The sequence below is a fragment of the Cryptomeria japonica genome, chromosome 7, assembly GCF_030272615.1.
Source record: "Cryptomeria japonica chromosome 7, Sugi_1.0, whole genome shotgun sequence".
NCBI lineage: Eukaryota > Viridiplantae > Streptophyta > Pinopsida > Cupressales > Cupressaceae > Cryptomeria > Cryptomeria japonica.
In genome coordinates, this window is record NC_081411.1 from 332063625 (window position 1) to 332075769 (window position 12145).

Consider the following 12145-nt stretch of genomic DNA (forward strand, 5'->3'; position numbering starts at 1 on the left):
ATAATGGCCAGTGGTGAATACAATAAAGTTCGAAGCAAAAAAGTTGAGCTTTAAAGAAATCAAAAAGATAATGAACGTGGTTTCACTCCACAGTCCAATGATTTAGCATTATCTATGAACGTTGTCATTGTTGACTATAACATTGAATAAAGTAAAATATATATGATGCCGTATTGGATTTGTTATCTATAGATGGCATGTAGCTCATGCTGATAACTTAATATCGATTATAATGTCAATAATATCTGAAATGAAAAGAAAAGGAAAGTTTTTAATGACGTATGAATTTTTAATTTCAAATGCATGTGATGAAGATCAACGTGGCATCATACGGTATTTAATTTAGTTCAACGTGGCATCATCCGGTATTTAATTTAGTTCTAAAATCTTAGAGGAAATCGGATGATGAGGATTTTTCCATTTCACTGATCGCTTAGAGATCTTGCTTATATTTTTTCACCCATTTTTAATATTTGTAACATTATTTTCTAAATGATTCAAGAGACATTTATTCATTAAATACATCTTAGAGCAAGCAAGTTATTTGAAAATGGGTGTATACGCTGATTTATTCATTCCTACCCATTATTCCACTGTTGCTATTCTAGAAGTACTCAAACTATATAACAAGTTTCTCAGGTTTTCTCCACTATTGCTATTCTAGAAGCACTCAGACTATATAACAAGTTTCTCAGGTTTTCTCTAGTAACCTACGGTCATGGCTAGTTCCAAAGGGGATTCATTGCAGAATGGAGAGAGTTCTAATGGCTATAGGCAAAAGAAAGTGGGCATTGTGGGAGCAGGATTGAGTGGGATTCTAGCAACTAAGTATGTAATCAGTATAGGCCTGAAACCCATTGTATTTGAAGCCAAAGAAAGAATTGGAGGAGTGTGGAGAGAAACATTTGCATCAACAAAACTGCAGACCCCTCGTCCTGCCTACCAATTCACTGATTTTCTATGGCCAAGCCATGTGACCACCCTTTTACCCAATCATTCCCAGGTTATGGATTACTTCAACAGTTATGTAAACCATTTTGGGCTGCTGGATTGCATTCAATTCAATACCAAAGTGGTGGAGATTCGATATAGTGGGAAACAAAGCGGTGCATCTGCTGGATTGTGGGGTAAGAATGGAGGAGCTTATGATGATGGAGAGGTCTGGGATGTTGGTGTGCACAAAAGCAATGGAGAAAGCATTGAGGTAGGCTTTTGTAACTATAATACATATTTTAATTTTTGGCATCTATAGTATCCACCATCGAATATATTAATGGATTTATTTGTCCTTGTCTATGAATGCATTTCACCTTAAAAGCATTTTTTAAGTTTCTACAGTAGTGTTATACAGAAGTCTGAAAAAAAAGGGATTTCGATGTACCTGAATATTTTGGGTTTTTAGGAAGATCAGGAATTGAGGTGAAATATAGTGTAGCTGTGTAGATCTGCAGATGTAATATATGCAAGACCGCCCAGACAGATTTTTACTAGTGATTATACGATTTACTCTCTGCGAAACAGGAACCAACTTTTTCTCCCCCTACTTTTCACTGTTAATTTAGGGATAGCCTGTTATTTGTCTACGTTTAGAGATATAGAATGTCAGAATTTCATGAGGTTAGAGAAGGCATAGATTTCCGGCTGCAGAGTTAATGCTGTCTGCTATTCTGCTGAGCTGGCTTGTGTTCTGGAAATTTCCCTGTTTGCAAACGTGTGTATGACTACTTGTGAGGATTTAGGGTTTTAGTTACTTTTGCCGTTGGATTTACAAATAGCTGTTGAACATGCAGAGGGGATGCGTTGACAGATGTCGCTGGAATGTGAAACAGTGGAGAGTAGAGTAATGGGTAGTATAACAAAAGGAGGGCATTAGAAAACAGAGGTAGAGAAGCATTTCGGTTGCAAGCTGCGAAACTGGTTTGGCGTGCATGTTTTCTTTTGGTTTTTCTGTAAGATTTAAACATGTGCAATAATTGCAATTGTCTTAGCACTTTGTTACAAGGAAGATTCGAGCTCCAAGTTGGATACCACTTTGTATGGTAGTCTAGTTGGGAGCCTCATGTACCTCACTACAACTAGATTTGATACTATGTAGGCTATGAGGCTCATCTCTTAGTTTTGTATAAGATCCACATGAATCTCATTGGCATGCTTCCGATAGACTATTAAGGTATGTGAGAGGTTCAAAAAAACATTGATATATATTATTCTTTCATTTAAAAAATGTGAATTATTTCATTAAATAGATTTTGATCGAGTAGGTTTAATAGATGATATAAACTCAATTTCTTGTTATGTTTTCTCACTTGAATCTAGAGCTTTATCTATAATGTAAAGGTTATTATATTATGTTTTCATTTCTTTCAATTACTACATTAGTATATATCCTATATATTTAATAGAATTCTGTACATGCCTATAAAGTGTGTTTCTTTGCATCATCATACTCAACATATTATTTTGCCAACTCTGAACTTGTGATTTTCTGAGCACTAAGAACTTCTGCTTACTTTTCCACCTTTGTTTAGTATTGAACATGCTATTCCTACAAGTATGTATCCCTTATGGCTACATCAATCAATCATCTTATGTATAGGATTTCTGAGATATTTTCATAAAGAACTTGCTCTTCATGTTCCTCTTACTCTTTTTTAATCAATGGATCTATATTTGAATAAATAGAATGAAAACTAACCTGTACTCAAATATCTGATCCTAAATATCAATTTTCCACAATCTATAATGCTTCTTGCTGCTGTTTCTGGATCTGAAAATCTTTCTCAACCATTCCACTGCACAAATAGCTATGACCATTAGACCTTGAAGCAGAGGTACCCTGTTATGTTCTATGTCATTGGACGTCTCACACCTGGCTAAATCACAGTGTCAGAACTTGTAGCACGTTACTGTTTCTCTTGGTGTATTCTGGTCCCCTCGTCCATACTCAGCAAACATAGATTCAATGCCACTGTTTGACATGATAGGTCTTTCACTATCAATGCAAAATACACCCCTTTCACCTAAGATACACTTACCCACCACAGAGCCATTGAAACAAAAGTATCTTTTATTAAACATTATAAGTTGTACGTGCCAGGACTTCTTAAGTAGTTTGGCATAACATGGGTGCTCTGTTCCATAGATAGTCAAGTGTAATGCTATCTTGAATTATTCTAAAGGATCCTTTTTAAATAACAGGGTCAGTGATTCTGAGAATAATAAAGACTAGGAATCTTGTATTATAGATGTTACTGAGCTTTAATTTAATTAGGATGTATATAAAGGTATGTGGCATTTGATTTTATAATCCTTTTATAAGGAGCTGGGCATTTGCTAATAAGAGCTATACAGTAATATTCAATACCGAATTTTGTTCTATATCCACTTCATCATTGCAGCATGTAAAATAAAAATATAACTCAAATGATCCAGGGTTCCCAATGTATTTTAAGGACTGGAGTTAAACAGGTTATGAGTGGTAATAACTCTCTATTAGCATTATAATCTATATTAATCTATTGAAGATAAGTGAGAAGATATCTGGCAAAACAAAATGATGTCTCTCTCTCAAGTTGATTCATCAGTTACATTTAAAGCATAAAAGTAAACCATTTGAAATTTGCATTACGTCTTGAGAATTATATCAAATTTCTTATACTTTAAATATGGTTAGAAGTATCTATGTGTCACTCACTCCTGCTGGTTCTTTTGTATGTTTGCACTATCTATTCACCTTCCAAAATTTTCCACTGATCAGTCTAATTTATAGTATTTTCTCAAGTATTTCGCAGTTGGTGTTTTATTGTCCAGATGTTATAATCATTCAGCTCTTTGATAGCCAATGGGCAGTCTGTAGGTTATCTTTATTCATGTTGCTGCTGATTGGAGTTTCGGTTTCTTGCATTATGTTATAAGCTTATGTCCCATGGAATTTAGGTCTTTTACAACTTGTATCTTGCTAATACTTAGGTCTTTCCTAAAATTTCAGTTCTTGTCAACTTGTGCAAACCCACTGACAAGAACTAGGCTACAATGCAAGTGTAGTAATCCGATTAGAAATCCTCTACATCAGTAACTCTCGTTGTAGATCATAATCCTTGTCTCAGGGTCACCTCTGAATTCATAATTAGCAATTGCTATTGATTAATGTTAGGATTATTAAATTTCATAAATCTCTTTTTTTAAGTAGGGTTTATTTGTAGTAGAATTATTGTATTGATTAATAGTAGGATAATTAAATTTCATAAATCTTTTTTTTTAGTAGGGTTATTCGTAGTAGAATTAATGTGTATATCCTCTGTTTTTATATCTCTACTGACATGGCTTTTAATTGAGATTTTGCAGTGGTATCATTTTGATTTCCTGATCTTATGCATTGGTAAATATGGTGGTCTGCCAAAAATCCCATTGTTTCCTCCAAAGAAAGGATCAGAAGTATTTCAGGGAAAAGTTTTGCATACTATGGACTACTCTGCTTTAAATGAAAAAGAGGCTTATGAAATGATTAAAGGAAAAAGAATTGTGATTATTGGATATCAGAAATCAGCGATAGATTTTGCTGTAGAATGTGCTGAAGCAAATCAAGGTATAATATGTACTCTAAGCATTTTATATTCTTTATTGAATCAATTGTAGAGGCTAAACTAACCAAAATAGAAAATTCTAAATGCTTTATGTTGTACAAGATAATTGATTCATGTCTGCAGGAGAAAATTGCCCTCCTTGTACAATGGTCTTTAGAAAACCTTACTGGTTGTTTCCTGAGGATTATGTGATTTCGGGAGTGCACTTAGCATATTTGTATGGCACACGCTTCTCACAATTTTTACTTGGTAAACCAGCACAGGGTTTTCTGATGAACTCAATATCATGCATGCTTGCTCCACTGGTAATTTAAATTTTTTTTATTACACATCAATTTCAGCATAAATTTACAAATTCAAATCATTCTTACAATCAATTAAAATTATTGATTTTTTCCACAGGGATGGGCAATGTCCAAATTTGTAGAGCTTTCCTTGCTCTGGAAATATCCATTGAGGAAGTATGGGCTTGTTCCAGATGCGAGTTTTCTGCAGACAATAGCTTCCTGCAGCACTGGAACATTCCCAAATAATTTTTTTCCAAAAGTAGACGAAGGTCTCATACGTTTTCGAAAATCATCTAGTTGGAGTTTTTATAGCAAGGGCATTGTGTTAGATGACGGAACAAATGTGGAAGCTGATATTGTAATTTTGGGTACTGGTTATGATGGAGACAAGAAATTAACGACTTTTCTTCCAAAACAATTTGGAGATACCTTTGACAAATCGGGTGCTGCACTTTCTTTGTACAGGTATGGGAGAAATTATGTTCAATTTAATATGGTTGATTGTGATTGTAGGATGAAATGAATATATTAAAAAATTGACAGTAGGAAGGTGGGCTTAGTTGTAAGTTTAAACTATTTTATTGCAGGGGGCTCATTCATCCGCGCATTCCTCAAATGGCCATTCTTGGTTACTCAGAAAGTCTATCAAATTTGCACTCTGCAGAAATACATTCCCAGTGGTTGGCCCATTTTCTGTCTAACAAAATAGTGATGCCAAGTGTCAAGGAAATGGAGGAAAATGCAAAAGAGCTTCAAAAACATCTTAAGAGACTCACACCTATGTTTTGGAAAACTTGTATTTTCCAAATAGCTGATAATGACAATCTTTGTAAAGACATGGGAAGAAACCCAATGCGGAAAGGGAATTGGTATGATGATTTTTTCTCTCCATATTCTAACATGGATTATGGAATGGATAATTAAAAGTTTCTGTTTTTCATAAGGAGCATGGGCCCTCTTATGTCTGGACCGATATGAAAAGATCCATGATATAAGCATTAATAGAGCACTAGGTGTGATACACCAATATAATTTGTATAAACAAATGTTCTTTCTTTTGAGGTGAGAAGTGCTAGGGAGATCATGAGGAATAAATGAAGATATTTTTTGCGAAAGCAAAATCGGGGGTTGTTGGATCTCTTTTTTTCATTGAGTTTTGAAAATTAATACTGATGGTTCTTCTTTGAGGAATCTTGGTCATGTTGTTGTTGGCGAAGTAGGGTGTGATAGCTCTGAAGATGTTTAGTTTATTTTTTCAATTTATAAGGGTCTTCATACCAATAATCTCATGGAGGCTTTCGCTATTTTGTATGTTGTGGAGTGTTGTTGTGTTCTTGACTGGCAAAAGATTCTTTGTGAATCTGATTTTCAGGTGGTGGTGACTTTGTTGAATGAACAGTGGCTAGATAATGCTAGTTGACATTTAGGTTTGGTTATTAGACATATTCTTTGGTTGTGTGGCACTTTAGAATTTGTTACTTTTATTCGCATTCTTAGGGAGTGGAATGGAGTAGCAGATTGTTTGGCCAAATGGGGCTACTGAATAGATGTAGGGTTGGAATATTGTGGATAGGGGACAATTATCTCTCAAATTGTCTCACGTGTTCGATCACTTAGTGGATAAAGACATTGTTATGTAGTGCTTTTTTATTTGCTGGGTAGTTAGCCCTTCTTGTTTTGTATCTCTCTTTGTGTTGAATAATTTTTTTACCCCTCTTTTAGTAAAGTATTTTGTGTATTAAGGATTGTGGAAACTTAGAAAATAATTTACTTTGAAAAATGATTACAAACCATTTTAGATTATTATTTTTAATTAGTAATGTTTGTTTCTTTTATAAAAAAATTTCAATAAAAGGGATTCATAAGGTAGACAAAGTTGGACCTTATAATTAGTCATTATATATAATTGGTAATGATGATTAATGAACTACACTTTCTAGGTGAGTACATAAAAATAAACTTAATCATAGATGAGAGAAAAATGTTATGAAAAATTCTTAGGGGGAAATCCACTAGGATTGAGGAAAATATACTTCGTATATAGATTAGAGAGAAATAAGAAACCACAAGTGGTTGCAACAAATCAATTGTCATCAAAACCATGGTCTACACAACAAACGCACATCCATCGCTATGCATTGAATCAATGTATCCGAGATAGAAACCAACTAATGATAATGTCTTTGACTCCATATATCCAATTAGGCACCACTCATTAGAATAGCACTCCATGATGAGAATGCCACAGTTGGGTCAATAGGTAATCCCACATTAATAAATTTTTAGTGATTTTGGTTTCTACATTTTTATTTGTTGTTGTTTCAGTAGCTTGTGCCAACATTTTTCATGGGAGAAGCTACAAAAGGGTTTGGTTTGGTTTTTTTTTTTTAATAAGATAAGTACTACCATTAATGGGGGTAGCTCCCTATATTGCATGGAATTATGAAAATTACATATAGTTTTGTACAATAGAAATGCATTCGACTATGTGTTGCCAGTATTATACACATAGACCCAAAATTACAAAAAGATCCAAAAATTTATTATCCCATACTAACCAAATAAGCCCAAAATTCTTAATCCAACCCTATCCTGAAATTACACCTGCCCCCCAATGGCTTCATAGATCACTGCAGCAAATTCACCAATGCACATTGAATTGCGGGTGGAGTTCTCCGGAAGCCACCTATCATCAGACTCTGTTACCCTTCGAAATGAAGCTACAAAAGTGTTATTGTTATTAGTTTATTTATATATTTTAGACTTAGCAAGTTATATTATGCTAGGTGAGCTTTGTCATCCTCAAACAATGAATAGATAACTGTGCATGACACCTCAACTCAGAGATATGGTATCTTTACTAAATAGCCATTAGATTTCATCAATAAAGCTCATTTATCATATCAAACCCAGGGATATATATGACTTGAAATGGGACAACACTATTTGTGCACTAATAACTTTTTGGAGTTATTCTATCCTAGCTTTAAACAACTAAAGTGTTGAAAGGAATATTGCAATGAAAATACTTCTAACGTACATTGACTGCATTCTACTTCAACTAAAATTGGTTCTGAGATAATAATCCTTTTAACTAAAAAGAATAACTACATTGCTCTACCTCAACTATAGGAATAGTCATAGAGCTACAGTCCTATGGTTGCAGGAACAATCAATTACTAAATCTACTAGAACCAGAATGAAAGTGAATGGAAATAAATATGCAGAAAGTAAATACATAGAATCCTCACCAAGTGAGCCCCCTTGGATGAGTTTTCTCAGTTGTTAAGTGCAATCTCAAATACTACACACACATAATCACATCACCACTCATGCTGATAACAAAGGGAGATAAATTGTATCTTTATTGAAATTCTTGAACAGTAATTCAAAATTATATTTTTTTTCTAACTAGTTCTTTTAAGAGCAACTATGAGAATTTATAGAAAAAAAAGACTTAACTCCCTAACTACAAAAATTGCTCCACTCTTAACATTTAGGAGGGCTTTTATTGAAAGCTGGAAACTAGGAGACTGACACAAAGTAGAAATCTATTTTTGCATTATTGCATCTATATCTTACACCTCTATCCACTCTACCAACATACATGACAAACTAATGAGAATGTAACTCCCTTATAACTAATCCAAGGAGTCTCTAAATGGTGACAACAACTGGATGACAGTGTACAACAGCTTTTGAATCCTTCTTGTCTCTTTAAAATATAAAATTTTCTTTTTGATTCAATTTGAGCTAGGTTTTTTATTCACATGGTTTTCTTTTAGTGGGATATACTTAAATCCTTTTGGCAAGGATCTATTTGATTAGAGTCATTTCAAATATTATGTCTTAATCTTGAAACTAACTTGCATATTTTTTTCCTCATGTTATGAAGTCTGGACCAAAAAGTCTTCAAATAACCTACTTTTAGCTCTTGAACAACACCCTTGTGACTTGGATACTCTAATTGAGGGGAACATCTAGAATCATCAAGGAAAGAGTGAAGAGGTTGGACCCTTAGCGACATAACTAGATTATGGACTTAAAAGTGAATCTCCTAGAGAAATGTATCCTTCTTGTAGGTTCTCAACCTAGTTGAGTGTGGTCCTAGAGTTACTAACAGTAGGGGTTTGGCTCTTGGTGTAGTTTGTAGTACCCAAAGCTAAATGTTTTCATACTTTTTAGTATGTCGTATTTTTTAAATAAAATAATGTACCATTGTAAATTGTAAACCTATATAATTTACACAACTTTTGTGCCCCTACCTTAGTGTGTTCTATTTTTTTCTCTTATCCAAGTGATGTTTTAGCTTTTTTACCTCAAAAGTGATGTCATTTGTTTGCATGGTGGTTTCTACCCTACCTCAAGTTGTGTGCACCCCATCCTCAACCTATTCATCATGTTTTGGATAGTTAAGGGCATTTGGGGTGTCCTTGTCTTAGACAAGGGTGTTTGGGGTGTCCTTGTCCTAAAAAAGGGCACCCAGGGAATCTATTTTTAGATAAGGACATCTTGGATTTCCTTGTTCTAGAAAAGGGCATCTTGGATATCCTTATCCCCCAAAATTGAGCCCAAATTTCAATATCCTACTGCACACTTCTTGCTAGATAACCCTTAATCACAATGCCTCAATTTGATTGTCGGAGGTCACCCTAATTTGTGAAATACCTTGAGAAACCTATATAAGAGTATTCTTCCAGTTTATTTTGATATCACAAGCATTCATACCACACCCATCATAAAGTGTTTATACAACATGAAGGTGACATTTCATTCCACCATATCATTCAAGCACTCTTCAAGATATATACATCATGAAGAATCAAATTACATCAATCTTCATGCTAACATGTGTTTAAGTTTGATTCCATTAGTTCTCGTCATGTTATTTCATCAACACTTGTCATCACATTCAAAGAGCATTGCATTATCAACCTTCATCAATTACAACAAATCTGAGATATAATATTTTAGTATTTCAATTAAATTCAAGGGTTAATTCCGAACACAAGGTTTGACTTAGGAAAACCCCTATCCCAACACAATTTCGCTTCTTCTGTGTGTGGGTTACAGGTTCAAAAGTTATAATTATGAAATCAAACAAAGTAGACAGATGATCATATCCAACTTTTGTAAGAGTGAAAATTGGAGGAAAAGATCACCCCACACACCCATGTCTAACAAATTTCTAACAAATCTTTAGGAGGATATTTGATATTGCATTATGATCCCAAAAAAGTGGCTTTTGTCTACATTTGATATTCTCAGGATAGGGTCGACTGAAGCACCATTGTCTCAGACTTTCAGGCCTAGATTCAAAACACAAGTTCTCCTTTGTCTCCTTATTCTAGATCTATGTTTACAACTACATATCACATCTAAAATTATCTATTCATGATGATTTACATCAATTTCCCACCTTTATCCTTAGATCTAACATTCCATTTACATCTTTGCATAGCCCATTTCAACTCAAACAAAGGAAAAAACAAGAAGTCAATCAATATTCATCCTTTAGGAGTGATTTTTTTAATTTCATCTCCCTATAATGTAATTGAGTAGTGGAAATAGGCTTATTCCTTTTTTACATAGCTAAACTTGTGAATACCCTATTTTCAACGCATTACACTCTGGTGAACCTGATGCTTTTAATATGTTGCATATTTTTTATTCGGTGTTTTTAGATCTGATTTTTCATAATTAAATTTACAAAATATGATTGGTTTTATATTTTACATGTGGTTACATTACTCATTAGTTATATCAAAATCATCTATTGGATAATAGCTTCTTTTACTTCACGTTGCTTTCATTCATTCATACAACTTTAATGCATTGCATTATGAGGGTTTCAATAATTTTTCCTACATTTAATTTATTTCTCAAAGTTATCATACATATTTCATTTTATCATATAATGATATTTTTAAAGAAATAAATGTGATATTTGGATTTCATACAAGCTTTGGTAGATGTTTCAAATGAAACCCTTGATAATATTAGAGATGATATTGAAATGAATCATACTTGTGTCTCTCCTAGAGAATCTTTTATTCATGATGAAAGAATCAATACTCCTATCAATGATGTCTCCAATGGAGATGTAAGATTGAAGAGTAACATTGAGTTATTCTCTTCTCACAAAGATACTTTGGTGCAAGAGAGACAAGGTAAACATGTTAATCTTAGTAAATATATCCCTCCAGATCCTCCTTATTCTCCTAGATCTTGTCTTAATCACCAACATATCTCGAGACAAGATTATGTTATGCATTTTATTTATGACCTATCTCCTAACATACCATTGCATAGAGGTGAAGCTTTAGATAACGAGAATACTTCTTCCCAACCTAAAAAAGTGGACATGAATAGTGGTCATAAAAATGAGAATCTTCTTACAAAGGATATTCCTTCCTCATCTATTCATCCCTTTGGCCCTTCAACATGTTCTTACACAACAAATTATAAAGAAGTCCATAATGAAAGTCCTTCTCCGTCACAATTGAAAATATTTTATGAGGTTGGCTATGATATAATTTCTAAATAAGCCTATAGTGGACAAGGCCTTGGAAGTTTAGAACAAGGAATCAAGATCCCTATAGATCCTAACTCACAATTCACTAGAGAAGGCATAATGCTAGGATATCCTCACTCATTACCTCAAACATCTTTGGACAATCTCCTTAAAGCTCAATTAACCTCCCATTATTTTTCAAAGAAAGAAGAATCCGTATGTACCTAGTCAAGAAAATAATCCTTTCTACACATATCATCAAATTAATGGCAATCTTATAAATGAATGTCATGATTTACAAAATAAAATTTCAAAAACTTATTGATAATGGTACTATTAAGATGATAGTTGAACAAAAATCCCTTCACCTATTATTTTGTTCCTTACTATGTGATCTTAGTAGTTTACCTTTTCAGGGCTCTTTTTCATTAACGGTAATACAATTTCATGTGCAATCATACTTGGTTAGAAACATAATAGTATTTCTTATTCTTGCCTCCATGATTGGGGTCCAAGAATAGTGTTTCATTCTTCTATCTTTTCAAGGATTTCTTTTTCCTTTGTTGAGTTGCATCTTTCATAACTTGATGTTCATTCTTGCAAAGGTTAGTCCTTCATGAGAGTACATGTGTATCCCTCAGTTAGGAGGTCTATTTAACATTTGAAATAATACATCTTTATGAATAAACTCTCCTTAGTGAATGTGTGCAATCCAATTTTTCTAGCAATAGGGAAATTGTGTATTTTTAGCTTCTTTCCCC

General features: G+C 33.7%; 1 protein-coding gene across 2 annotated transcripts; it reads left to right on the forward strand.

Moving 5' to 3' along the window:
• Positions 1-497: 497 nt before the first annotated feature.
• Positions 498-6174, forward strand: LOC131046676 (putative flavin-containing monooxygenase 2). 2 transcript variants are annotated; one of them, XM_057980461.2, is made up of 5 exons: positions 498-1204; positions 4345-4585; positions 4842-4888; positions 4986-5335; positions 5458-6174. In XM_057980461.2, the coding sequence occupies exons 1-5, from the start codon at positions 719-721 to the stop codon at positions 5792-5794; spliced, it is 1461 nt and encodes a 486-aa protein (XP_057836444.1). In that variant the 5' UTR covers positions 498-718; the 3' UTR covers positions 5795-6174. The 2 variants fall into 2 exon arrangements, with proteins under 2 accessions (XP_057836444.1, XP_057836441.1); XM_057980458.2 differs by having other exon boundaries at positions 500-1204; positions 4707-4888.
• The last annotated feature ends 5971 nt before the right edge of the window (positions 6175-12145 follow it).